The 25,956-nt window shown below is 40.6% G+C and overlaps 1 protein-coding gene across 2 annotated transcripts in view; it reads left to right on the top strand.

The window, feature by feature from the left end:
* The window catches only part of LOC311136007 (neuronal PAS domain-containing protein 2-like), a 65,560-nt gene that overhangs the window by 5,473 nt on the left and 34,131 nt on the right, over positions 1-25,956 (top strand). Inside the window, exons 1-4 of one of the 2 annotated variants that reach the window (XM_084170066.1) lie at positions 15,579-15,866; positions 19,491-19,692; positions 22,611-22,667; positions 24,205-24,359. In XM_084170066.1, coding sequence (XP_084026192.1) covers positions 19,637-19,692; positions 22,611-22,667; positions 24,205-24,359 — 268 coding nt within the window. In that variant the 5' untranslated portion in view covers positions 15,579-15,866; positions 19,491-19,636. Of the gene's footprint in view, positions 1-15,578; positions 15,867-19,490; positions 19,693-22,610; positions 22,668-24,204; positions 24,360-25,956 lie in introns of those variants that run through there. The other variant, XM_084170067.1, reaches the window with a different exon arrangement.

Genomic DNA, 25,956 nt, shown 5'->3' with positions numbered 1-25,956 from the left:
CCCAATGCAGTTACATAGTGATAACATTTTGATGAAAAATAAATCATAACCAACCAAGCTTTTTTGGAAAGTCAGTCATGGCATCTCCACTTCTTTCAGCAGTGAGGAATATTCTTTGCATGTGTTTCACTTTTTAAAAATGAAGTGTAACAAAGATGAGATCAAGGTTCACGTGCTGATAATTACCCCAGTTGAATAGGCATGACAGACTAAACTACAGGCATGACACAACACAATCCTATCAAGCTATGGATTACATGACAGGTAAAAAAATAAAAAATAAAGGCTTTTCTGCTACTGTCAGATAACTCATATTCATCTAACAGATTAAACATATGGTGAAAATATAGCCATGCAAATCTAGAGGTAGAAAAGCTTGACATGATAACCTAAATACAGTGCATTCGGAAAGTATTCAGACCCCTTGACTTTTTCCACATTCTGTTACATTACAGCCTTATTCTAAAATTGATTAAATTGTTGTTTTCCCTCATAAATCTACATACAATACCCCATAATGACAAAGCAAAAACAGGTTTTTCGAAATTTTAGCAAATTTATAAAATAAAAAAAACGGAAATATCACATTTACATAAGTATTCAGACCCTTTACTCAGTACGTTGTTGAAGCACCTTTAGCAGCGATTACAGCCTTGAGTCTTCTTGGGTATGATGCTACAAGCTTGGAACACCTGTATTTTGGGAGTTTCTCCCATTCTTCTCTGCAGATCCTCTCAAGCTCTGTCAAGTTGGATGGGGAGTGTCGCTGCACAGCTATTTTCAGGTCTCTCCAGAGATGTTCGATCAGGTTCAAGTCTGGGCTCTAGATGGGCTACTCAAGGACATTCAGAGACTTGTCCCGAAGCCACTCCTGCGTTGTCTTGGCTGTGTGCTTAGGGTCGTTGTCCGGTTGTAAGGTGAACCTTCGCCCCAGTCTGAGGTCCTGAGCGCTCTTGAGCAGGTTTTCATCAAGGATCTCTCTGTACTTTGCTCCGTTCATCTTTACCTCGATCCTGACTAGTCTCCCAGTCACTGCCGCTGAAAAATATCCCCAAAGCATGATGCTGCCACCACCATGCATCACCGTAGGGATGGTGCCAGGTTTCCTCCAGACAATACGCTTGGCATTCAGGCGAAAGAGTTCAATCTTGGTTTCATCAGACCAGAGAATCTTGTTTCTCATGGTCTGATAGTCCTTTAGGTGCCTTTTGGCAAACTTCAAGCGGGCTGTCATGTGCCTTTTACTGAGGAGTGGCTTCCGTCTGGCCACTACCATAAAGGCTGATTGGTGGAGTGCTGCAGAGATGGTTGTCCTTCTGGAAAGTTCTCCCATCTCCACAGAGGAACTCTGGAGCTCTGTCAGAGTGACCATCAGGTTCTTGGTCACCTCCCTGACCAAGGCACTTCTCCCCCGATTGCTCAGTTTGGCCGGGCGGCCAGCTCTAGGAAGAGTCTTGGTGGTTCCAAACTTCTTCCATTTAAGAATGATGGAGGCCACTGTGTTCTTGGGGACCTTCAATACTGCAGGAATATTTTGGTACCCTTCCCCAGATCTGTGCCTCGACACAATCCTGTCTCGGATCTCTACGGACAATTCCTTCGACCTCATGGCTTGGTTTTTGCTCTGACATGCACTGTCAACTGTGGGACCATAGATAGACAGGTGTGTGCCTTTCCAAGTCATGTCCAATCAATTGAATTTTCCACAGGTGGACTCCAAGTTGTAGAAGCATCTCAAGGATGATCAATGGAAACAGGATGCACCCGAGCGCAATTTTTGAGTCTCATAGCAAAGGGTCTGAATAGTTATGTAAATAAGGTATTCTGTTTTTTATATTTAATACATTTGCAACATTTCTAAAAACCTGTTTTCGCTTTATCATTATGGGGTATTGTGTGTAAATTGATGAGGGAAAACATTTATTTAATCCATTTTAGAATAAGGCTGTAACGTAACAAAATGTGGAAAAAGTCAAGGGGTCTGAATACTTTCCGAATGCACTGAATGTCAGGTAGCTTGTGGTGCAGTATGTCAGTAAGCAGAACATCCTGGTGATCCTGTGTGCTGTAGTAGTACTGTAGCATTCCTTGGTGTACTTGTCGGTGGCTTCATTCGCCCAGTGGAACTATGTTGCACATGACTCTTGAGAGTATGTCTGGTATTCATGTCACCCTCTTTAACCTTCTTACTGTGACAGACGAAATGTTCAGCTCGGGTTATAACTGCCAGTACAGACGTCATCGCTCATCTCTGGTCCACAGCACACTGTCTTTGTACCCACTAGCTACAGGCAGAGACCTACCAGGGCATGATAAGACACTTCATTGCTTTACCTTTTATGTTCCTTTCTTCCGGTTGTTCAAATATGAGTAATGTTTTTTGTGTCAGCATGTAGCTTCAGAGGATCCATTCAAATGAGCTAGAAACATTATGCCATTTCCTCTAACGGCATTTGTTTTCCCATAGCACGGTAAGCTATGGGGGGGGGGGGGGGGGGGGGGGTTACTGTAAGTAGATGACCTGGAATCCTTAAACATACTGTGATCAGTGTAACTTGTTCATGGGATCATGGAAGAGATCTCCCACATAATGAGTCTAGTTAACTGAGAGGTGAAGATACTTTAATCTGGGTGTATTGTAATCCCCGACCGTGTGCAAGACAGGGATGCCTTCTATATATCTGGGCTATTCTGGCTCTCTTTTTTTCTGGAGTGTCTATTCTCATGTCCGGTTGTGATAATCCTGGCTGCTCTGGCTTTATCGGAGTCTCCCAAGGCAAAAGGTCACAGTCAAGGGTTGGGTGTGGCTACACTGGTGCTCTCAGAGGAAGACAGTTTGGTTTCACAATCTGAGCGGGCCCAGCCCTTCAGCTCTTGTGCTCAGGGTGTTGGTGTGCGTCTATTACTGACGTAATCATTTGTTTGTGTTACGGAATACTACAACATACACACTGTCCGTGGATTGTCTGAGGCGCCTCTCCCTGAATGTTTAACAAATTAGCAAATGTCTAAGTCACTGTACAGTAGAGCAGTGCTTCCCAAACGTTTTCACTCATGCCACCCCTGAAAGCCCCTACCTCTCTGCCAACCCCTGAAAGCCCCTACCTCTCTGCCAACCCCTGAAAGCCCCTACCTCTCTGCCAACCCCTTGTACCCCACAGTGTAGGAATCACTGCAGTAGAGTGTAGGTCTGACAACTCCCTGGTATGAACTAGAAAAAAGGTATTTATACATGTTCATACGTTTTAAAGGATCAGGAAACTGTAAAATTATTTTTTACAGATTATAAACTTTGACTCACGTGGGTTCAAATGTCAAAACTGTGCAAATTATATTGTAGAATAATCATATTTATTTGTGGCGGCTTTTCCTTTTCCCAGAGAGGAGAGTCTGTCAATAGATATATCCTCTGGCGTGTTGATGTTAATGTGTCGATGTTCTCCGTATCCATAGCCAGAATGATTTTGCAGTGCATGGTGATCTAACAGGTTTCCTGTTATATTCATCAGAGGTGTAGGGAGGGTGAAGTCTGTGAATCCAAAAAAAATGTAAGTATACAGATGATTAACAAAACATGCGCACAACAGAATTCATACCTTGGTGTTTGTGATGAATGTGAATGTAAAAAACTGTTTTGATCATGGTTTTCATACACATACCTTGTCCATAATGTAGAGGCCTATGGGATATTCATTGAAGAGGTAAGGGAGGAGGATGTAAATGTGATCAGCATAACATACCAATAGAAATTGACATACCTTTGTATGCCTACTCGTCTGAATACCTGCAGACACAGAAACAAAAGTGAGCAGTTCAATCATCTGCACCCAATACAGCTAGCCTTCAACATATTCTTACAGTGCCTTGCAAAAGTATTCATCCCCCTTGGCGTTTTTCCTATTTTGTTGCATTACAACCTGTCATTTAAATGGATTTTGATTTTGATTTCATGTAATGGACATACACAAAATAGTCCAAATTGGTGAAGTGAAATGAAAAAAATAACTTGTTTCAAAAAAATTTAAAAAATAAATAATGGAAAAGTGGTGCGTGCATATGTATTCAGCCCCTTTGCTATGAAGCCCCTAAATAAGATCTGGTGCAACCAATTACCTTCAGAAGTCACAGAATTTGTTAACCTGTGTGCAATCTAAGTGTCACATGATCTGTCACATGATCTCAGTATATATACACACCTGTTCTGAAAGGCCCCAGAGTCTGCAACACCACTAAGCAAGCGGCACCATGAAGACCAAGGAGCTCTCCAAACACGCTCAAGTTCTGTTTTTTTGCTTATTACTTGTTTGTTTCACAAGAGAAAATATTTAGCATCTTCAAAGTGGTAGGCATGTTGTGTAAATCAAATTATACAAACCCCCCCAAAATCAATTTTTATTCCAGGTTGTAAGGCAACAAAATAGGAAAAATGCCAAGGGGGGTGAATACTTTCGCAAGCCACTGTAATAGAGTCCCTGTACAAATGTTATAATTTATCAATTAACATCAGGTAAATCAATTAATCAAAGGGTTTCATTATGAACTGGGCCTAAAGGAAATGCCTGCAAATTTAATAAATGATCAATTACTTTAAAACTACCAGGGCATAAACATAAGTTAAATAATTAATACCAACATTCAATAGACTCTGCTTTATTGCATTTATTTAAAAAGTGACCGTTTTAATAATACTCAACTTAAAAACTATACATTATTATTGATGTAGCTTGGTAAAGATTTTTATTTTTTATTAAATACTTCTTCACCATTACACTACATAGATTTCAGACATTTATTACCGTTTAACAAACTGCTAAGCATACACCACAAAATAAATAAATCATCAGTCCTGTCATTGAACAGGCCTCTTATACCGTCCTGCTCAGGAGCAAAAGACATGATCTTTGCAGCCTACATTATGACAATTACCTAAAGCGGTGTGTGAGCGGATATGTAGGTCATGATTCTAGGGCACGGGTGGAAGGACCATGCAGCTCACTCTTTGTGCACACAAGCTCTGAGAGGAGGTTACATCTTGAATTAAATTATTGGCTGCAGAAAGGCCCTGATTATGTTACAATACCCTGAAGAGGCACTTTGGGCTGACAAAGTATCATCATCATTGTCACCATCATTATAATAAACCACATACATTTAAGAGGTGCAGCTGATACAGTTGGAAGCAAAGCACACTGGAACAGCTTTGAGAGTGAGAACAAACTATCCATGAAAAATATGATCCTATTTTTCATTCCTGTCAATTGCTACACTCTAAAAATGAGGGGTTCAACAAGGGTTCTTCTAAGATCCTCAAAGTTCTTCAAAGAACCTTGACACTGAAAATGGCCCACAAAAGGTTATTCCAAGAACCCCATAGGAGGTGGGGTTCATCGAGGAACCTCCTTAGTTGGTGGGGGTTCTTGCGGGAACCTAACTGCTCAACTGAAACATTTGGATTTGAATTTGAAAGGACAGCAGGTGCAGGCACTTAACTGAAATGTAAAGATCTCCTCAATTTAAGGTAAGGTTTGTCCCTTGTATGATCTAAATTGATATTGTTTTATGATGATACCATCTATCTTTTCATATTTGTGCAAATCATTCTAAAACAGAAAATGGACAGAATTCAATGGATATCAATCAACAAAGAGGTAAGAATATGTAGGCTATACAGTGGCTTGCGAAAGTATTCACCCCCTTGGCATTTTTCCTATTTTGTTGCCTTACAACCTGGAATTAAAATTGATTTTTTTTTTAGGTTTGTATCATTTGATTTACACAACATGCCTATCACTTTGAAGATGCAAAATATTTGTTCTTGTGAAACAAACAAGAAATAAGACAAAACAAACAGAACTTGAGTGTGCATTACTATTCACCCCCCCCAAAGTCAATACTTTGTAGAGCCACCATTTGCAGCAATTACAGCTGCAAGTCTCTTGGGGTATGTCTCTATAAGCTTGGCACATCTAGCCACTGGGATTTTTGCCCATTCTTCAAGTTGGATGGGTTCCGCTGGTGTACAGCAATCTTTAAGTCATACCACAGATTCTCAATTGGATTGAGGTCTGAGCTTTGACTAGGCCATTCCAAGACATTTAAATGTTTCCCCTTAAACCACTTGAGTGTTGCTAAAGCAGTATGCTTAGGGTCATTGTCCTGCTGGAAAGTGAACCTCCGTCCCAGTCTCAAATCTCTGGAAGACTGAAACAGGTTTCCCTCAAGAATTTCCCTGTATTTAGCGCCATCCATCATTCCGTCAATTCTGACCAGTTTCCCAATCCCTGCCGATGAAAAACATCCCCACAGCATGATGCTGCCACCACCATGCTTCACTGTGGCAATGATGTTCTCGGGGTGATGAGAGGTGTTGTGTTTACGCCAGACATAGCGTTTTCTTTGATGGCCAAAAAGCTCGATTTTAGTCTCATCTGACCAGAGTACCTTCTTCCATATGTTTGGGGAGTCTCCCACATGCCTTTCGGCGAACACCAAACGTGTTTGCTTATTTCTTTCTTTAAGCAATGGCTTTTTTTCTGGCCACTGTTCCATATAACCCAGCTCTGTGGAGTGTACGGCTTAAAGTGGTCCTATGGACAGATACTCCAATCTCCGCTGTGGAGCTTTTCAGCTCCTTCAGGGTTATCTTTGGTCTCTTTGTTGACTCTCTGATTAATGCCCTCCTTGCCTGGTCCGTGAGTTTTGGTGGGCGGCCCTTTCTTTCCATTTTTTAATAATGGATTTAATGGTGCGCCGTGGGATGTTCAAAGTTTGATATTTTTTTATAACCCAACCCTGATCTGTACTTCTCCACAACTTTGTCCCTGACCTGTTTGGAGAGCTCCTTGGTCTTCATGGTGCCGCTTACTTGGTGGTGCCCCTTGCTTAGTGGTGTTGCAGACTTTGGGGCCTTTCAGAACAGGTGTATATATACTGAGATCATGTGACACTTAGATTGCACACAGGTGGACTTTATTTAACTAATTATGTGACTTCTGAAGGTAATTGGTTGCACCAGATCTTATTTAGGGGCTTCATAGCAAAGGGGGTGAATACATATGCACGCACCACTTTTCCGTTATTTATTTTGTATAATTTTTTTAAACAAGTTATTTTTTTCATTTCACTTCACCAATTTTGACTATTTTGTGTATGTCCATTACATGAAATCCAAATAAAAATCCATTTAAATGACAGGTTGTAATGCAACAAAATAGGAAAAACGCTAAGGAGGATGAATACTTTTGCAAGGCACTGTAGCCCGCTCTCTGAATTATTGTTGAATCTGAACATGTCTTAATTGATTGAACCAGATTAGTACAATCAAACATTTCTGAAAAAGGTCTTCCTTAGAGTTATCTGAATTATCTAGGGCGGCAGGTAGCCTAGTGGTTAAGAGCGTTGGGCCAGTAACTGAAAGGCCGCTGTTTTGAATCCCCGAGCCGACTAGGTGAAACGTCTGTCGATGTGCCCTTGAGCAAGGCACTTAATCCTAATTGCTCCTGTAAGTCACTCTGGATAAGAGTGTCTACTAAAATCTAGGGTTTTGCTGTTACCAATAGATTATTTATGAATACTCACCTTTGGATGTGTATATTTTGTCACCTAATGATATCCATGTCACTCATCATTTTGAAGATAACAAATACATTGATTGCATGCTTTGTAGTCTGCTTGTGTATTTATTGTACGGTCCATTAGTGTCAAATGCAATTTATGCCTAAGCAAAGCATCCAGTTACTTTCTGTTAAGCTGCATGACACCCAACATGATAAGATCTGATATCCTTATCTTATCTCAACATGAATATATTAACATTCTGAACGTACTCAGTCCATGCATGCATGGCATGAAATGAATTCTGAGGTACAGTCAGGTTTTAATTTGGGATTTTTAGACCTGTCAGCTGCTCTCCACTCACATGATGCCTGCTGCCCCAGGGCTTCCAATGGTGTCTCATTTGGAAACATTGTCTACACAGTACATCTCAGACGGTCATAAGGACAGGATGACCTTTTGGCAGATGAGATGGGACATGGTGCGTTTCATTTTGCAAAGAAAGAAAAGCTATGATAAACAATGTTAAGCCTTGTGAATATTAAATATTTATCAACAATTGACTCTTAGTTTTGCCAACAATGATGTGGAGGCTGCATTTAAAAGGTTTAGGTTAGGATTGGATCAGGCTTTAGAAAGCCAGTACTCAGTAGAAAGCCAGTCCTCAGTCTTGCGAAAACAAGGCCATTCTGAGACTAACTTCCAATAATTTTTTACCTATGGTAGGACTCTGCTTTGAGTCAGTGAGTTGAGGGAAAGAACTGCGTTGGCTGATGGAAAAGAGAGGACCACATGCATTTCCACCGCACAATGTTTCCATGGGAACACAGAGAGAACCGAAGTACCACAGCCTGATTCATTTAATTTAATTTAACCTTTATTTTGACAGGGAGTCATGTAGATGAGCTCAGTAATTAATGACAGTCAGTGCTTCAAATGACGACTGTGATGACATCATGACACCGGCATCACAGATGCCTGCTAAAGGCAGTTTGGCTCAACATTTCATTGATAGCAATGTTAAAAGACCCTCTCTTTTTTCAAAGATCTGAGGGCAACAGCTGGGCTTTAGGTACAGGGGAGTGACACACGCTGCAGTCCCTCCATTTATTACGTAGAAGGGGACCGTTTATGAACACTGAGTGTCATCCCATTATCCAATCGCCTGACCTACATAACAGAGAGGAACTAATCTCTACGTAGGCGGATGGTGAATAATGCAGTAAAATGTGGGTGATCTTTATGAATCATATATGCCTCAGACTTCTTGGCCGCTGGCATAGGAACAGTTCTTTCAGTGTGATACAGCATCATCGTCCTGAAATCAGTTTACTCTGGGATCATCATGCAATAAGGGTACATTTTTGACAAGCACGAGTGAATGTTTTTTTTAGGTTTTACTCAGATAACCTTATTTCAATCAAAATTATGATCAATATACACTACATGGCCAAAAGGATGTGGATACCCCTTCAAATTAGTGGATTTGGCTATTTCAGCCACACCCGTTGCTGACAGGTGTAGAAAATCGACCACACATCCATGCAATCTCCATAGATAAACAATAGCAGTAGAATGTCCCGTACTGAAGAGCACAGTGACTTTAAACATGGCATCATCATAGGATGCCACCTTTCCAACAAGTCAGTTTGTCAAATTTCTGCCCTGCTAGAGCTGCCCCGGTCAACTGTAAGTGCTGTTATTGTGAAGTGGAAACGTCTAGGAACAACAACAGCTCAGCCGCGAAGTGGTAGGACACACAAGCTCACAGAACGGGACTGCCGAATGCTGAAGCGCGTAGTGCGTAAAAATCATCTGACCTAGGTTGCAACACTCACTACCGAGTTCCAAACTGCCTCTGGAAGCAACGTCAGCACAAAAACTGTTCGTCGGGAGCTTCATGAAATGGGTTTCCATGGCCGAGCAGTCGCACACAAGCCTAAGATCACCATGCGCGGATGAATTACAGTCAAAGATAAAAGTTAAAAATGAAGTTTAAAAAAATTAAAAATAATAATAATATGACACTGATGGGCAACGTTGTTACATCTAATGCCTGTTTGCCTGAGGCTGATGCCACGCAGGTGTTTGTACGCGTCTTCTGTTTTTGCATTGTTTTCTTTTTTTTGTCTGTTTTCTTTTTTTTCTTTTTGTTGGACCATTGGGGGACAGTGGCGTGGGGGTGGGGAATGGATAAAAAAAAAAAAAAAGCTCCTGGGGAACTGTGGAGGGGATCTTGGAGGGCTGGTGGTTGGGAGCTTGGGCCGGTGGCCGATAGGTCACTGGTTCGGGTCCCCTTTCTGACCTTGTGAGAGATCTGTCGACGTGCCCTTGGTTGCTTCTGTGGGTCGCTCTGGATGTTGAGCGGCTTCACTGCAAGTAGATTGTATGTTTTAATATTCAATAAAAATAAAAGATCACCATGTGCTATGCCAAACGTCGGCTGGAGAGGTGTAAAGCTCACCGCCATTGGACTCTGGAGCAGTGGAAACGCGTTCTCTGGAATGATGAATCACGCTTCACCATCTGGCAGTCCGACGGACAAATCTGGGTTTGGCGGATGCCAGGAGAACGCTACTTGCCCAAATGCATAGTGCCAACTGTAAAGTTTGGTGGAGGAGGAATAATGGTCTGGGTCTGTTTTTCATGGTTCGAGCTAGGCCCTTAGTTCCAGTGAAGGGAAATCTTAACGCTACAGCATACAATGACATTCTAAACGATTCTGTGCTTCCAACTTTGTGGCAACAGTTTTGGGGAAGGACCTTTCCTGTTTCAGCATGACAATGCCCCCATATACAAAGCGAGGTCCATACAGAAATAGTTTGTCGAGGTTGGTGTGGAAGAACTTGACTGAACTGCACAGAGCTCTGACCTAAACCCCATCGAATACTTTTGGGATGAATTGGAATGCTGACTGTGAGGCCTAAGTACCCAACATCAGTGCCCGACCTCACTAATGCTCTTGTGGCTGAATGGAAGCAAGTCCCCACAGCAATGTTCCAACATCTAGTGGAAACCATTGTTATAGTAGCAAAGGGGGGACCAACTCAATATTAATGATTTTGGAATGAGATGTTCGACGAGCAGGTGTCCACATACAGTGTATTTGAATAATGCTGATTCAAAAACTGTCCCCTTCAACACCAATACGGGTACATTTTTATATCCAATAAAATATATATCATTACAATGATGGTGTCATGGTCAATTGAAAGGTCAATAATTTTCCTAATCTAATGGATAACTATAAAGTAATCTTTGGATTCTAAGAGCCACGACCAAGAATATGGCATAGTTACCATAGCTTAGCATTAGCACAATTGCCTGCAAAATAGGAAGGGTAAAATAAGCAATATTATTTGCCATATGAGTAAATTAGTCTGTTATACTGTATGCAGATTAATGAAACCACATGCACAATAACTTTATAAAGGGTACTGTAATTAATGAAACATACTTGCAATTAACTATGTTCCCTTGATATTAATTAAGCATGGGACTCTGAAAATAGTTATATTTCTTTAATTATGCCTTTGAGCAGCGTTGTTTTCACAGACCTGTAACAACAGTGGTTAATGAGTCAACTGTCATTCATTATGTCACTACTCAGAGATTATATGGAAAGCAATTGCTGTAGCCGGTAATATAAATGCTCTTCACTGCCTGCAAGCCTCTGATTTAATTGAGCTGTCATTTGTGTTTTCCGTGTGATAAAAAAGTGTCAGAGTTAAATTCAAAACAGGTCACCTTAATTATACGCTCCCACATTGTTTAATTAGTTTGTGACTTTCCTCATCTCCTCTTATACAATAGACCCACATGTAAATGTTCATTTATCATGAGCTAGGCCTACTGTAGCTGACGGCTTTAATGAAAGAACATTAGTCTGATAATAAAGCAGAGGCAGATTAGTAGACAGAGAGAAGGAGAGAAAATTATAGGTTGTTCATAACTGTAGCCTTGCTTATTATGGTCTATGACGCAAGTGTGTAAATGCAAGTGCCATAAATATAGATTATATAAGGTGTACTAGGTTCTAAAAGTAAGGGCAAAATTCCTAATTTCAGGTTAGGATTTTCTCTTGAACTAGACAAATAGCTTGGGGGTGGTGTGTCTCTGACTGAATGACTGTTGAAGTGAAATCAGGCATCTAAAACCTGCCAGAATTTCTGCATCAACTTGCATTTTGTCTTCACGAGATTAAGAGTTATTATTTTGTTATTACGATATTACTACTGCAATAGACAAAGGTTAATCAAATATAATGAAATAGAATAAAACAGGTAATAGGAGAAATTATAGTGTCCACTGCATGGGGGGGATGGGAGTCGTGGACAGGTTGTCATGATTACTTAGATACACAGGACATGGCAATGGAGGACACAAAACGAAGGAGCTGATGGTGGACTTCAGGAAACAGCAGAGGGAGCACGCCCCTATCCACATCCACAGGACCGCAGTGGAGAAGGTGGAAAGCTTCAATTTCCTCGGCGTACACATCACTGACAATAAGAAATGGTTCACCCATGCAACAGTGCCTCTTCAACCTCAGGAGGCTGAAGAAATTCGGCTTGGCCCCTAAGACCCTCACAAACTTTTACAGATGCCCAATTGAGAGCATCTTGTCTGGCTGTATCACCGCCTGGTACGGCAACTGCACCGCCCGCAACTGCAGGGCTCTTCAGAGGGTGGTGCGGTCTGCCCAACACATCACCGGGGGCACACTGCCTGCCCTCCAGGACACCTACAGCACCCGATGTCACAGGAAGGCCAAACATATCATCAAGGACATCAACCACCCGAGCCACGGCTTGTTCACCCCGCTATCATCCAGAAGGCGAGGTCAGTACAGGTGTATCCAAGCTGGGACCGAGAGACTGAAAAAGCTTCTATCTCAAGGCAATCAGACTGTTAAATAGCCGTCACTAGCCGGCTACCACCCGGTTACTCAACCCTGCACCTTAGAGGCTGCTGCCCTATATACATAGACATGGAATAACTGGCCACTTTAATAATGGAACACTAGTCACTTTAATAATGTTTACATACTGCTTTACTCATCTCATATGTATATACTGTATTCTATTCTACTGTATTTTAGTCAATGCCACTTCGACATTGCTCGTCCTAATATTTATATATTTCTTAATTCCTTTCTTTTACTTTTAGATTTGTGTGTATCGTTGTGAATTGTTAGATACTACTGCACTGTTGGAGCTAGGAACACAAGCATTTCTCTACACACGTAATAACATCTGCTAAATATGTGTATGTGACCAATACATTTGATTTGATTACAGTAGAGAGAGCATGTCTTGCCATCAGTGAGTGAAGTAGTGACTCCCCTGGTGTGATTGTGAATGCGCATACTAAGTACTAAGGGACTTTTGAATCTTTTTTTTTTTTGCTGTATCGGTTTGACTATTGCTGGCATTGAAAACCAAGCCTTGTATTATCCAGCTTGTGCTCCACAGTATTTCCAAAGGTCACAAATGGAAAGAAACAGTCCTGTTTTGTATCCAGTTTGAGTTCGTAGACAGGTCTTGGAGCTGAAGCTTGTATAGAAATAACAAATGTCCACCCCTGAGACTTTAGCTGCAGACATTTTACATTTTTGTACAGGAAGCTTATGGCTGTAATTAGTTATTCATTTACTGACAAGTTTAAAGTTGTCCATATATGTGTACAGTAGCCTGCATTCTGTGTATGTGTACAGTAGCCTGCGTTTGATATTCATAAAACATTGAGTAACGTGTTTGTTAATAGATAAGAGCAGCTTCCAAACACATTTATTGATATATCAATATTTCCAGTGTAGCGGAAGTGATCAAGCGAGACTGGTTTGTGAGGGGACATATCATGCACAGGGTATTCATGGTACTGGACACTGACCTTACTGAATAATGTTTTTGTAATAAAAAATACAGGAGCGTATGTAGAATCTGAATCTGTGTGTCACCATGTGTGCACTGTAAATGTGGGTTTGTGTGTTGTGAAAGTCTATCAGATCTTGGCCTCTTTTATTATTTCCCATAACTGGGTTGTGTATATACAGTATCTCACCGGAGAAAGCAACCCGAGCGAGCGAAACAGCACCCCTCTGTCTCTGTATGTGTAGGCCATCTATCAGATGCGTCTGGTCATAAGGAGTATGACATTGTTGATGCCAGTAGCATTGAATGCAAGAGAAGCCAGCGAGCATTTGGTCTCCCTTGATTTTAAAAAAGTATAAAATAATAGCCAATCATCGTTGAGCTAAACTGAGTGAGCTCAACTGTGAATGGTCCTGGCGCACCACCAAAAAAGTGTTAAGGGAAGCCAGTTTGGATTTGACTTCACTCCTATCGCAGAGAAATATGTCATCGATAGAAACAACTTTAATTATTGCATCTCGTTGTGTTGTTGTCATCCTGTGGCTAGCTAAAATGGGCCTTTTCCTAAATTAGCCATGGATGTAGATAGGGATTTGGACTTGTGGTTTTACTAAATTCGCCTTACTAGCCAATGATTATAAAGGCGATTCTGATCCAAGCATAAAATACATTGTGCCCCTGGACTGAGAGGATGGAAGTTCAATATGTTGCTAGAAGTAGAAGGCTTATGTTAACTATCTAACGTTGCCCATTAAAGAAAGTTAGGCTAGCGAGCAAGCATTTTAGACAGGTAGCCTAGGACAACAAAAAATAAAAGCTTGTAGTGTATGACAGAGTCATAGACCTTTTCTTCAACATGAAAGGGAGGAGGATGGCATTGGCGTTTCTCTAGATGTAGGATGAGTCAACATGTTTTTTCTACTTGCACGAACACACACACACACGCACACACACACACACACACACACACACACACACACACACACAAATCAGAACCATGGACAGCAACATCATACTGTATTTAGCTTATGTTGATTGGACTAAATCGTTTTTGGTATCTTTTAGTTGTCACTGTAGTAGACTAAGCATAGGTGATTTGATGATGTTGAAATGTTGACGTTGAAATGGTGCTGGAATAGTGGAGGCAGCTCCTGTTTTCTTTGCAACTTGCAGTAACTCTCCGTGGTTCTAAATCAATAGTTGTTTAGTAGTCTGAAAATGTCGGAAACATGAACCTTCTTGACCATGCTGTAGGTCATGTAACTCTTTGTTACATGCAATATGCTTTGTGGACTTCACCGGACAGAGGTTGCTCTCCGGTTTTGTGATGAAACAAAGATGTGGTTGAATTTATTCTGCCACTGGGTCTTCATATTGTCTCGGCCGTAGGCCTTTATATCACGGTGGCAAGGCATATGAACTAACAGGTTATAGAGCAAACAACGCAATTATGACAACATGTTGTAATATGGCTTTTTTTCCTGGTTTGGCTTCCCCAGTGATTTTACCCACGCAGCGCTACTGCAGTGAGGGCAAGATATTTTCTTAGAATAGGCATTCATAAAAATAAAAAAATAAAATGTCACCTTGTACAGTATGTTGGCCTACTACAAATACTTTGGTCAAATGTCACTCATCTTGATCTCTGAACTTTTCATGATCAAATTGTAATTACAATATTTGATAGACAACCTAACCTAATTTGTCATCACGTCATGAATTGCCAGCCTGTAGGCTACATGAAACAGGTAACATGAAGGTGAGGCCTCCATCGTATACGTCATTGGCAACATTATTAAAACGTTATTAGTGATTGGGAGCCAACCCATTGACAGCAAACCTAGAACCTATCCGAGATATTATATGCCCCGCTCTCTACCCCCTGATGTTGGCTACAACGTTTCAATTCACATTGAATAAACTCGGCACTGAAATTAATACAAAACGTTCGAATTCAGAATAATGTGACCTAAATGGCATTCAAGTGTTAGTATTATCCGAGCTATTATTTTTCTCACTATGTATACTCCTAGTCGTGTGATGTACAGCCGGTTGCTAATGATGTCCTTAGCTAAGTATTGAGCTACCGACTGACCTACTTTCCCTGTTTGCAGCGGCTCAGTCCTGTTTACAAGGGACTGCCAACAGAGGTTGAGTGGTAGGGGAAAAGGGACTGAGCATAGACCTGAAAACGATTACTCCCGAAATCTTGTACAGTGTTTGTACCGAATAGGGATTGTTACTTGAATTGTGTTTCGAATAATACTTAGGCAGCGTATGTATGCAATAATTTATGGTATTTTCGCGATGCGTTTGTGGAGAGTCAAGCTTAGGATAGCCTACATGGCTCAGTGAATTGCACAGTAGGCTATGTTGGAAAATGAGTACCGAGAAAAGTAAAGTATGGATCTTTATGTCAACTAAAGTCCAGTTTTCAAGGTATGTCAAATGTTTATGTCCTTTGCATTTTTTGTCACTCTAGTCTTGTGATAATGAAAACGTTTACCGGTTGGTTTTGCTACCATTTTGGAGATCTGTAGGCTACTGTTTCTGACGGTGTCAAAATACAAATAAAGTAGGCTAACTATTATACAATGTTAATTTATATGCATTATATGTCGTTTTCATAGAGAAGTGTTATATATTCTTTGTGTATTCCCCAACGTAGTTAATCATTTTCTTAAAAGGCTCCATGACAGTTCAGCTCACTGGTAGCCTATAGATTTACAAGTAGAGTGTGTCCTTGCAAGTGTATGAGTTGTCTTTTTTGAGAAACATCGTTTTAAAACCATGTTTACCTTGATTAGAACAAAGTGCTTTTGGCACTTGCATGGTCACTGATTGGTTGAGGAGGCTTAGTGCCTTGTCAAATCATGTCTGGTCAATTCATCAAGTGAGGAATCTTGAAATTATTTAAATGGTGTATTTTGGGAACATATAAATCTTCCAGTAAGGCATTTGGCAAGCTCAGGATCTAGTTCAATGCCTTGGTCAGTGACTTATCATCTGAGAAGGAGTCTGTAATATAGACTTGCCTACAATTTACTCTTCAATTATGGAATACCCAAATATTGCTGTTCAATACTTCATGTAAATGTTGCATTTGCAAAGTTTTCAATTTTGATACATTTTCACATCATGATTTCAAAGGTTTGAGATCTGTCATTTGACATTTCAATATAATAATTTGGTTTCTTCTGTCAGCAGCCTGAGTAGATGGGTAGCTAAGTAGGCCTAGTTTATGAAACCATATGAATTAATTATCTGCCAATGTAATTTTTTCCCCAGCTTAGTCATGGGACATGATGCAATTATTTCTTCACCTCAGTGGATGTTGGTTGGAGTAGGTCACTGAGTGCGTGAGATGTCCCTCCCATTGTTTGGCTTAGGGAGCCAATGGAGGTGAAGCTCTCTGTTGTTTCCTTTTCACTCAAGACAGGGGTTAGTTAGTCGGCTAGTTTAATCATGGAGAAGCACATTGATCCAGGAAGTAAAGTCAAAGATTAATCCTCTTCCCAAATTGATGGTTGTCACTAGTTACCACAGTCACAAAGTCAACGGCTTTGGAAACACGTATCTTCCTCTATCTTTTTTACTACAAAACATAGAAATGTGCCATTTTCACATATGTTGATGTTGGGGTGGTTATGGAGATTATGAATATGAAGTTGAAAAATTGTGAAGTTTCCCTTTAAGGAAACAACCTGAAATACAGAGTTATTGATACATTCTTTGACACAGGCATGAGGTAAAGTTGAGACTTGATTGAAAAACCCCTCAACAACAAAAGGGAAGATTAAAGCTGAAGTAGGTATCAATTGTGCCTAAAATATCATCTTTGAGTTAAGCGAACCCTCGGAGTAATGAAGGGAGCCATAGTAAAGATTTATTGTGCATAATCTTATTGGGCATGGTGACAAGCAGCAGGCACCATCAAGAAACAATTTTCATGTTAATGAAAATGAAAATGTCATAAATACCATAAAGTGTTTTGGTTAATTTGTTGAGCTTTGAAATGTATTATGAGATTTTTTTGTACGTTTTTTTATGGCACATAATTTTATCACATTTCAGTTTTCCTCGCCTGAGCACATGGATTTCATTTAGATGAATAAAGCTATGTGAAATGTAATATCCATGTTGGCCCCTTCTCAGGCCGCTTCTGTATGTCAGTCAGTGGACGTATGGAGTAAGAACTGGGTCTCGGCCCAATGGAAACGGGCACATAGTCACCATTCTCAGACATACTGAACCGCAATGAACGGAAAATGGCCACCAATTGTCATAATTACACAGACACAATATATATATATATTTTTTTTATATTTCCAGCCCACAGACCTCTATTCTTTTTAATTGGAGTAAAGGAAAAAATTATTTGTTGTTCCCCCACGCTAGATTATTGGAAAGATTTTTGCATGGAATACTAGCTTGGTGTAAGAGTAGATGCATTTGTGTTGTATTTTACAATCAACAGAATACTTTTGTATGCAGTTATTGTTGTTGTTTTTCACAAGCATAGCTTTAGCTCCAATGAAAGCTCTAGAGGAAGCATTAAAAAGTACACCTGTTCAGAATAGAATTGGAAATAGGATGACTTTCAAGTAGGTTTGGGGACTTGCTTGAGTGTGAATAAGAGAATACTGAGGGGCAGCACTGTTGCTGGGCATAATACAGCTATGACACTTGAATGAAACTGCTGCAAATTAATTAAAATATAGTAATTATCGCATTTGATCTTGGTTAACTTTGATTTGATCGAAAAGATTGGTAAGGGGCTTATTACTGTGTAGTTTACTACATCTGACGGTGGAAGATGGAAAAGGTACACCTGTTCAGAATTTCAAAGAAAGGAAAGGGGGATACTAGTCAGTTGTACAACTGAATGCATTCAACAGAAATGTGTCTTCTGCATTTAACCCAACCCCTCTGAATCAGAGAGGTGCAGGGGGCTGTCTTAATCAACATCCATGTCAGCAGGTGTTGTTGGGGGGTTAACTGCCTTGCTCAAGGGCAGAACAGCAGATTTTTCCACCTTGCCAGATCAGGGATTTGAACCAGTGAGCTCTAGATTACTGGCCCAATGCTCTTTACCTATAGGCTATGGTTCAGACACTGCAGACATTAAGCTAAGATGAAAGGGGTTCAATCATGGGGCTTAATGGTACATGGCTAATTAACTCTTTCATCTGACCTCAACATATCAATCACATTCCTCTTGTTTAAACACATGGTTAATGGTTCTTCCTCAGTTGTATTTGATTTCATGGCTGGCTGTGAAAAACAATGTTTGCTTGTTATGTAACCGGCTTCTGATTTACTTTTCTATTAGGGATACATTTGCAAATGGACAAAGGCTGTTTGAGTTCCCAGAGGTGTTTGCTCAAGTTTTTCTTTATATTTTGTGATGGGTTGAATGAGGTAACTCTTCCACTCTCTTTGTTAACAAAAGAGGTGTCTCTGCCTCTGGTATTTTTCTAGGTCAGTAGAGCTCCTCCCGCACGTAATGCTGCGTCCTCAATGTTGAATTGCTGTATCCAGGTGGTAATTGATGTTTAACACACTTCCTTTAATACATGCTGTTCACTGTTGGAAAATCATGGCTAATGAATCACAATTAATAATTATGTTTTTTTCTGGTAATGTGTTCAATCACTGAGATATGCACAGGATCTGGGTTGATAAATAATAATTATCCTTGAGGTAGTCTATTGTATTTTACAATAAACAGAATACTTTTGTATGCATTTATTGTTGTTGTTTTACACAAGCATAGCTTTAGCTCCAATGAAAGCTCTAGAGGAAGCATTATAAAGTACACCTATTCAGAATAGAATTGGAGCTAAAGGTTTGGGGACCTGCTTGAGTGTGAATAAGAGAATACTGAGGGGCAGCACTGTTGCTAGGCATAATACCGCTATGACACTTGAATGAAACTGCTGCAGATTAATTAAAATACAGTAATTATCGGATGTATGAGTAATTGACATAGATATGCCATAACTACAGTAGACTTCCCTTCCCTTTACTCAAGCCCACTTTCTTTCTTATTATCCTCCCCAGGTTTTTGTATTTCTGTGGCGGACTCCAGGAGGAGGAGGTGGGCAGCAGCAGGTGATCACTAGATTCTTCCTGGGAGTTTCAGCGCAGCTAGCGCGAATGGGATACATCAGACTTCAGATAGGGCCTGGCTGGGCGAAGGAGTGAGAATGGACAACCTTTCCGACTTTGGGTCCCTATGTCCGTCTAGCCGGAGGGAATGGGAGTAAGTATCTCGGCTACTTTTATTTTCTTTCTTGTGTTTCCTGTCACTGCTAAATACATGTGTTTGTATGGAGAAATACACTATATATACGAACGTATGTGGACACCCCTTCAAATGAGTGTATTCGGCTATTTCAGCCACACCCGTTGCTGACAGGTGTATAAAATCGAGCACACATGCAATCTCCATAGACACACAGTGGCAGTAGAAGGGCCTTACTGAAGAGCTCAGTGACTTTTAACATGGACTTTAGGATGACTTTAGTGACTTTAGGATGCCACCTTTCCAACAAGTCAGTTCGTCAAATTTCTGCCCTGCTAGAGCTGCCCCGGTCAACTGTAAGTGCTGTTATTGTGAAGTGGAAACCTCTAGGAACCTCTGGGTTTGGCGGATGCCAGGAGAACGCTACCTGCCCCAATGCATAGTGCCAACTGTAAAGTTTGGTGGAGGAGGAATAACGGTCTGGGGCTGTTTTTCATGGTTCGTGCTAGGCCCCTTAGTTCCAGTGAAGGGAAATCTTAACGCCACAGCACACAATTAAATTCTAGACGATTCTGTGCTTCCAACTTTGTGGCAACCGTTTGGGGAAGGCCCTTTCCTGTTCCAGCATGACAATGCCCCCGTGCACAAAGCGAGGTCCATACAGAAATGGTTTGTCGAGGTCGGTGTGGAAGAACTTGACTGGCCTGCACAGAGCCCTGACCTCAACCCCATCAAACACCTTTGGGATGAATTGGAACGCTGACTGCGAGCCAGGCCTAATCGCCCAACATCAGTGCCCAACCTCACTAATGCTCTTGTGGCTGAATGGAAGTAAGTCCCCAGAGCAATGTTCCAACATCTAGTGGAAAGCCTTCCCAGAAGAGTGGAGGCTGTTATAGCAGCAAAGGGGGGACCAACTCCATATTAATGCGTATAATTTTGGAATGAGATGTTCGACGAGCAGGAGTCCACATACTTTTGGTCATGTAGTGTATGACTTACCGAGTTACCCTACATTCTAACAATATACAGTGCTTTCAGAAAGTATTCACACCCGTATACTTTTTCCACATTTTGTTGTGTTACAGCCTGAATTTAAAATGTATTAAATTGAGATTGTGTCACTGGCCTACACACAATACCCCATAAAGTGAAAGTGGAATTATGTTTGTAGAAATGTTTACAAATTAATTAAAAATGAACAGCTGAAATGTCGTTAGTCAATAAGTATTCAACCCCTTTGTTATGGCAAGCCTAAATAAGTTCAGGAGTAAAAATGTGCTTATCAAGTCACATAATAAGTTGCATGGACTCAATCTGTGTGCAATAATATTATTTAAAAAAAAAACAATTACTACCTCATCTGTACCCCACACATACAATTACCTGTAAGGTCCCTCAATCGAGCAGTGAATTTCAAACACAGATTCAACCACAAAGACCAGGGAGGTTTTCCAATGCCTCGCAAAGAAGAAATAAAAAAAGCAGACATTGAATATCCCTTTCAGCATGGTGAAGTTATTAATTACACTTTGGATGGTGTATCAATACACCCATTAACTACAAAGATACAGGCGTCCTTCCTAACTCAGTTGACGGAGAGGAAGGAAACCACTCAGGGATTTCACCATGAGGCCAATGGTGACTTTAAACAGTTACAGAGTTTAATGGCTGTGATGGGGGAAAACTGAGGATGGTAGTTACTCCACAATACTAACTTAAATGACTGAGTGAAAAGAAGGAAGCCTGTACAGGATAAAAATATTCCAAAACATGCATCCTGTTTCCAATAAGGCACTAAAGTAAAACTGCTAAAAATGTGGCAAATAAATGAACTTTATCACTGAGTACCACTCTTCATACAGTATTTTCAAGAATGGGTATGCTTGTCATCGGCAAGGACTAGGGAGTTTTTAGGATACACTGGGAGACAAATTCACCTTTCAGCAGGACAATAACCTAAACCACAAGGCCAAATCTACACTGGAATTGCGTACCAAGATGACATTGAATGTTCCTGAGTGGCCTAGTTACAGTTTATTTAAATTGGCTTAAATCTATGGCAAGACATGAAAATGTCTAACAATGATCAACAACCAACTTGACAGAGCGTGAAGAATTTTCTAAATAATAATGTGCAAATATTGTACAATCCAGGTGTGCAAAGCTCTTAGACTTTTTATTTAATTTTTTATTTAACCTTTATTTATACAGGTTTTTATCATTGAGATCAAATCTATTTTTCGAGAGAGACCTAGTCAAACAGCAGCAGGGGGAACAAAGTTTCAGACAAAACCACTTACATACACTAACACAACATTGAACAAAACTAGAGACACACATACAGTACAACGATTACATATTACGTAAAGAAACACGAATGTCAAGACTCACAGCTGTAATCGCTGCTAGAGGTGATTCAAACATGACTCAGGGGTGTGAATAGTTATGTAAATGAGATATTTCTGTATTTCATTTTCAATACATTAGCAAACATTTCTAAAAACATGTTTTCACTTTGTCATTACAGGTATTGTGTGTAGATGAGAAGAAGAAAAAAAATATATATATCATTTTTGATTTCGGCCTGTAACACAACAAAATGTGGAATAAGTCAAGGGGAATGAATACTTTCTGAATGCACTGTATACAGGGCTATACTTGGTCAACTACTGTACTATGTGAACGCCCTAGAATAAAGCATCTAGGCACAAGTCAGTTTCTTTAGGACCATAGTTGGAGACTGCTGTTGTATAAGATGTAGATTAATTAATTTTTAAGAATGGTTTCCACTCCAAGGGTGTCTATCTCTGTTCATAATGTTGTAGGGTAAAGGGGGATTCGAATCCACCTGCTTTGTATCTGTCCGTTGATGACATTGGTGTTAATTCAGAGAAACAGCATTCCAACTGGTTTTCCCCTCCCCCTCCCTCTAGCACCAGCAGCTGTGTGGACCATTTGATGGATGAAGATGAAAAAGACAGGGCAAAAAGGTATTCCACTACTGCATGTCTGTGTGTGTAATGGTTGTGTGTAATGGTTGTGTGTAATGGTTGTGTGTAATGGTTGTGTGTAATGGTTGTGTGTAATGGTTGTGTGTGAGTGTTTGTGTTTCTATGAGAGATAGACGGTTGAGAGTGAGGACGAGAGATGAAGCAGACAGAGACAAGTGGAAGTTGCCTCCTTCAGCTTGTATGTTAATGAAAGGTCGTCTTTAGCATGGCCCTACTTTGACATTACATCTATGAAGGTGTCTGTTTTCCTGATGTGAAGACTCTTCACACTTTCAGCTCTAGAAATCACTTTTCACCTCAACACCTTCAGCACAAAGACAAGTGTTTTGAAAGGCTTCTGTGCCTAGACAGTTTACAAAAAAGTCATAGGAAGGTGTTAAGGAGAGGGTCCCTCCATATATTCAACAAGGTCAAGACATTTTTTGCTTTCCAGTAATGATGCACACAAGCCTGACTGAAAGTAGACTTTTAAATCATTAGTCAGTATACGTTTTCAGGTGGGTTCAGCTGGGGTCAGATTCATCAAAAGTTTGTGTGGGGAGAATGGCAGCAAAAACTACAAGCACATAAAAATTATGTTTTTTTGTTTTAATGGTGGATTTTGTGCATGCTATGCTGTTGATATCAGAGTTTTTCCCATCTAAATAAGTCCATATGGGATGAATCTTCAGAAACGTTTGCTTGTGCTATCAGAAGGGATATTGTTTGGTTTCACTAGACTATCATCCTTCTCTTAGCATCCTGCAAGCTGTTTTATGGTGGCTGATGAATGAGTGAATTGTGATGGTGGTTATTTATTAGCAGTGGTCACTTCTTAGCATGAGTGTGTTTAATAAATAAGAAGCTGTAGGTAGAATTGTTGAGCTCGCAACTTCCACCGCATCTCTTGCTCATTAGCTACTGTCCTCAAATGCACTTCTTTATAAATAAATGTATAATGTGTATATGTTCAAAGTTTTAATGTACAATGAGTGTACAAAACATTCCATGATGGACTGACCAGGTGAAAGCTATGATCCCTTATTGGTGTCACCTGTTAAATCCACTTCAATCAGTGTAGATGAAGGGAAGGAGACAGGTTAAAGAAGGATTTTATGCCTTGAGACAATTGAGACATGGATTGTGTATGTGCCATTCAGAGGGTGAATGGGCAAGACAAAATATTTAAGTGCCTTTGAACGGGGTATGGTAGTAGATGCCAGGCGCACCGGTTTGAGTGTGTCAAGAACTGCAACGCTGCTGGGTTTTTCACGCTCAACAGTTTCCCGTGTGTATCAAGAATGGTCCACCACCAAAGGACATCCAGCCAACTTGACACAACTGTGGGAAGCATTGGAGTCAACATGGGCCAGCATCCCTGTGGAACGCTTTCGACAACTTGCCCAACGAATTTAGGCTGTTCTGAGGGAAAAAGGGGCTGCAACTCAACAGTAGGAAGGTGTTCCTAATGTTTTGTACACTCAGTGTAAATGGTAAGAAATGTAATCCTGTACATTTATAATGTTTTCTATTAAAGGGCATCTCGTAACAAATCGGAAAAGAAACGAAGAGACCAATTCAATGTGCTCATCAAGGAGCTGTGCACCATGCTGCAGGGCCAAGGCCATCCGCGCAAGATGGACAAATCCACCATACTGCAGAGAACAATCAACTTCCTGCAGACACAGAAAGGTAGGAATGTGTAATGTAGTGGGCTGCGTCATTCATCACATTGACGTTGGCCTCCTGCTGACCTGTGTGTGTGTATGGCGTTTAAAAAACACACACAAAAAAACACTTGCGCTTGTCTTTTCCTAAAAGCGCTGACTTTGCTGATAACTACACTACCAGTCAAAAGTTTGGACACACCTACTCATTCAAGGGTTTTTCTTTATTTTTACTATTTTTTACATTGTAGAATAATAGTGAAGACATCAAAACTATGAAATAACACATATGGAATCATGTTGTAACCACAAAAGTGTTATACAAATCAAAATATATTTTATATTTGAGATTCTTCAAATAGCCACCCTTTGCCTTGATGACAGCTTTGCACACTCTTGGCATTCTCTCAACCAGCTTCATGAGGTAGTCACCTGGAATGCATTTCAATTAACAGGTGTGTTCTTCTTAATGCGTTTGAGCCAATCAGTTGTGTTGTGACAAGGTAGGGTTGGTATACAGAAGATAGCCCTATTTGGTAAAAGACCAAGTCCATATTATGGCAATAACAGCTCAAATAAGCAAAGAGAAATGATAGTCCATCATTACTTTAAGATATGAAGGTCAGTCAATCTGGAAAACTTCAAGAACTTTGAATGTTTCTTCAAGTGCAGTCGCAAAAACCATCAAGCGCTATGATGAAACTGGCTCACATGAGGACCGCCACAGGAAAGGAAGACCCAGAGTTACCTCTGCTGCAGAGGATAAGTTCATTAGAGTTACCAGCCTCAGATATTTCAGCCCAAATAAATGCTTCACAGAGTTCAAGTAACAGACACATCTCAACATCAACTGTTCCGAGGGGACTGTGTGAAACAGGCCTTCATGGTCGAATTGCTGCAGAGAAACCACTACTAAAGGACACCAATAATAACAAGAGACCTGCTTGGGCAAGGAACTCAAGCAATGGACATTAGACCGGTGGAAATTTGTCCTTTGGTCTGGAGTCCAAATTTGAGATTTTTGGTTCCAACCGCCGTGTCTTTGTGAGACGCGATGTGGGTAAACGGATGATCTCCGCATGTGTATTTCCCACCATAAAGCATGGAGGAGGAGGTGTTATGGTGTGGGGGTGCTTTGCTGGTGACATTGTCTGTGATTTATTTAGAATTCAAGGCACACTTAACCAGCATGGCTACCACAGCATTCTGCAGCGATACGCCATCCCATCTGGTTTGCGCTTAGTGGGACTATCATTTGTTTTTCAACAGGACAATGACCCAAAACACACCTCCAGGCTGTGTAAGGGATATTTGACCAAGAAGGAGAGTGATGGAGTGCTGCATCAGATGACCTGGCCTCTACAATCCCCCGACCTCAACCCAACTGAGATGGTTTGGGATGAGTCGGACGGCAGAGTGAAGGAAAAGCAGCCAACAAGTGCTCAGCATATGTGGGAACACCTTCAAGACTGTTGGAAAAGCATTCCAGGTGAAGCTGGTTGAGAGAATGCCAAGAGTGTACAAAGCTGTCATCAAGGCAAAGGGTGGCTATTTGAAGAATCTCAAATATAAAATGTATTTTGATTTGTTTAACACTTTTTTGGTTACTACATGATTCCATA

The sequence above is a fragment of the Coregonus lavaretus genome, assembly GCF_964263955.1.
Source record: "Coregonus lavaretus genome assembly, chromosome: 10".
In the NCBI taxonomy this organism is placed as follows: domain Eukaryota; kingdom Metazoa; phylum Chordata; class Actinopteri; order Salmoniformes; family Salmonidae; genus Coregonus; species Coregonus lavaretus.
The sequence above is the reverse complement of the archived record's forward strand: the minus strand, read 5'-3'. Positions and strand labels throughout refer to the sequence as shown.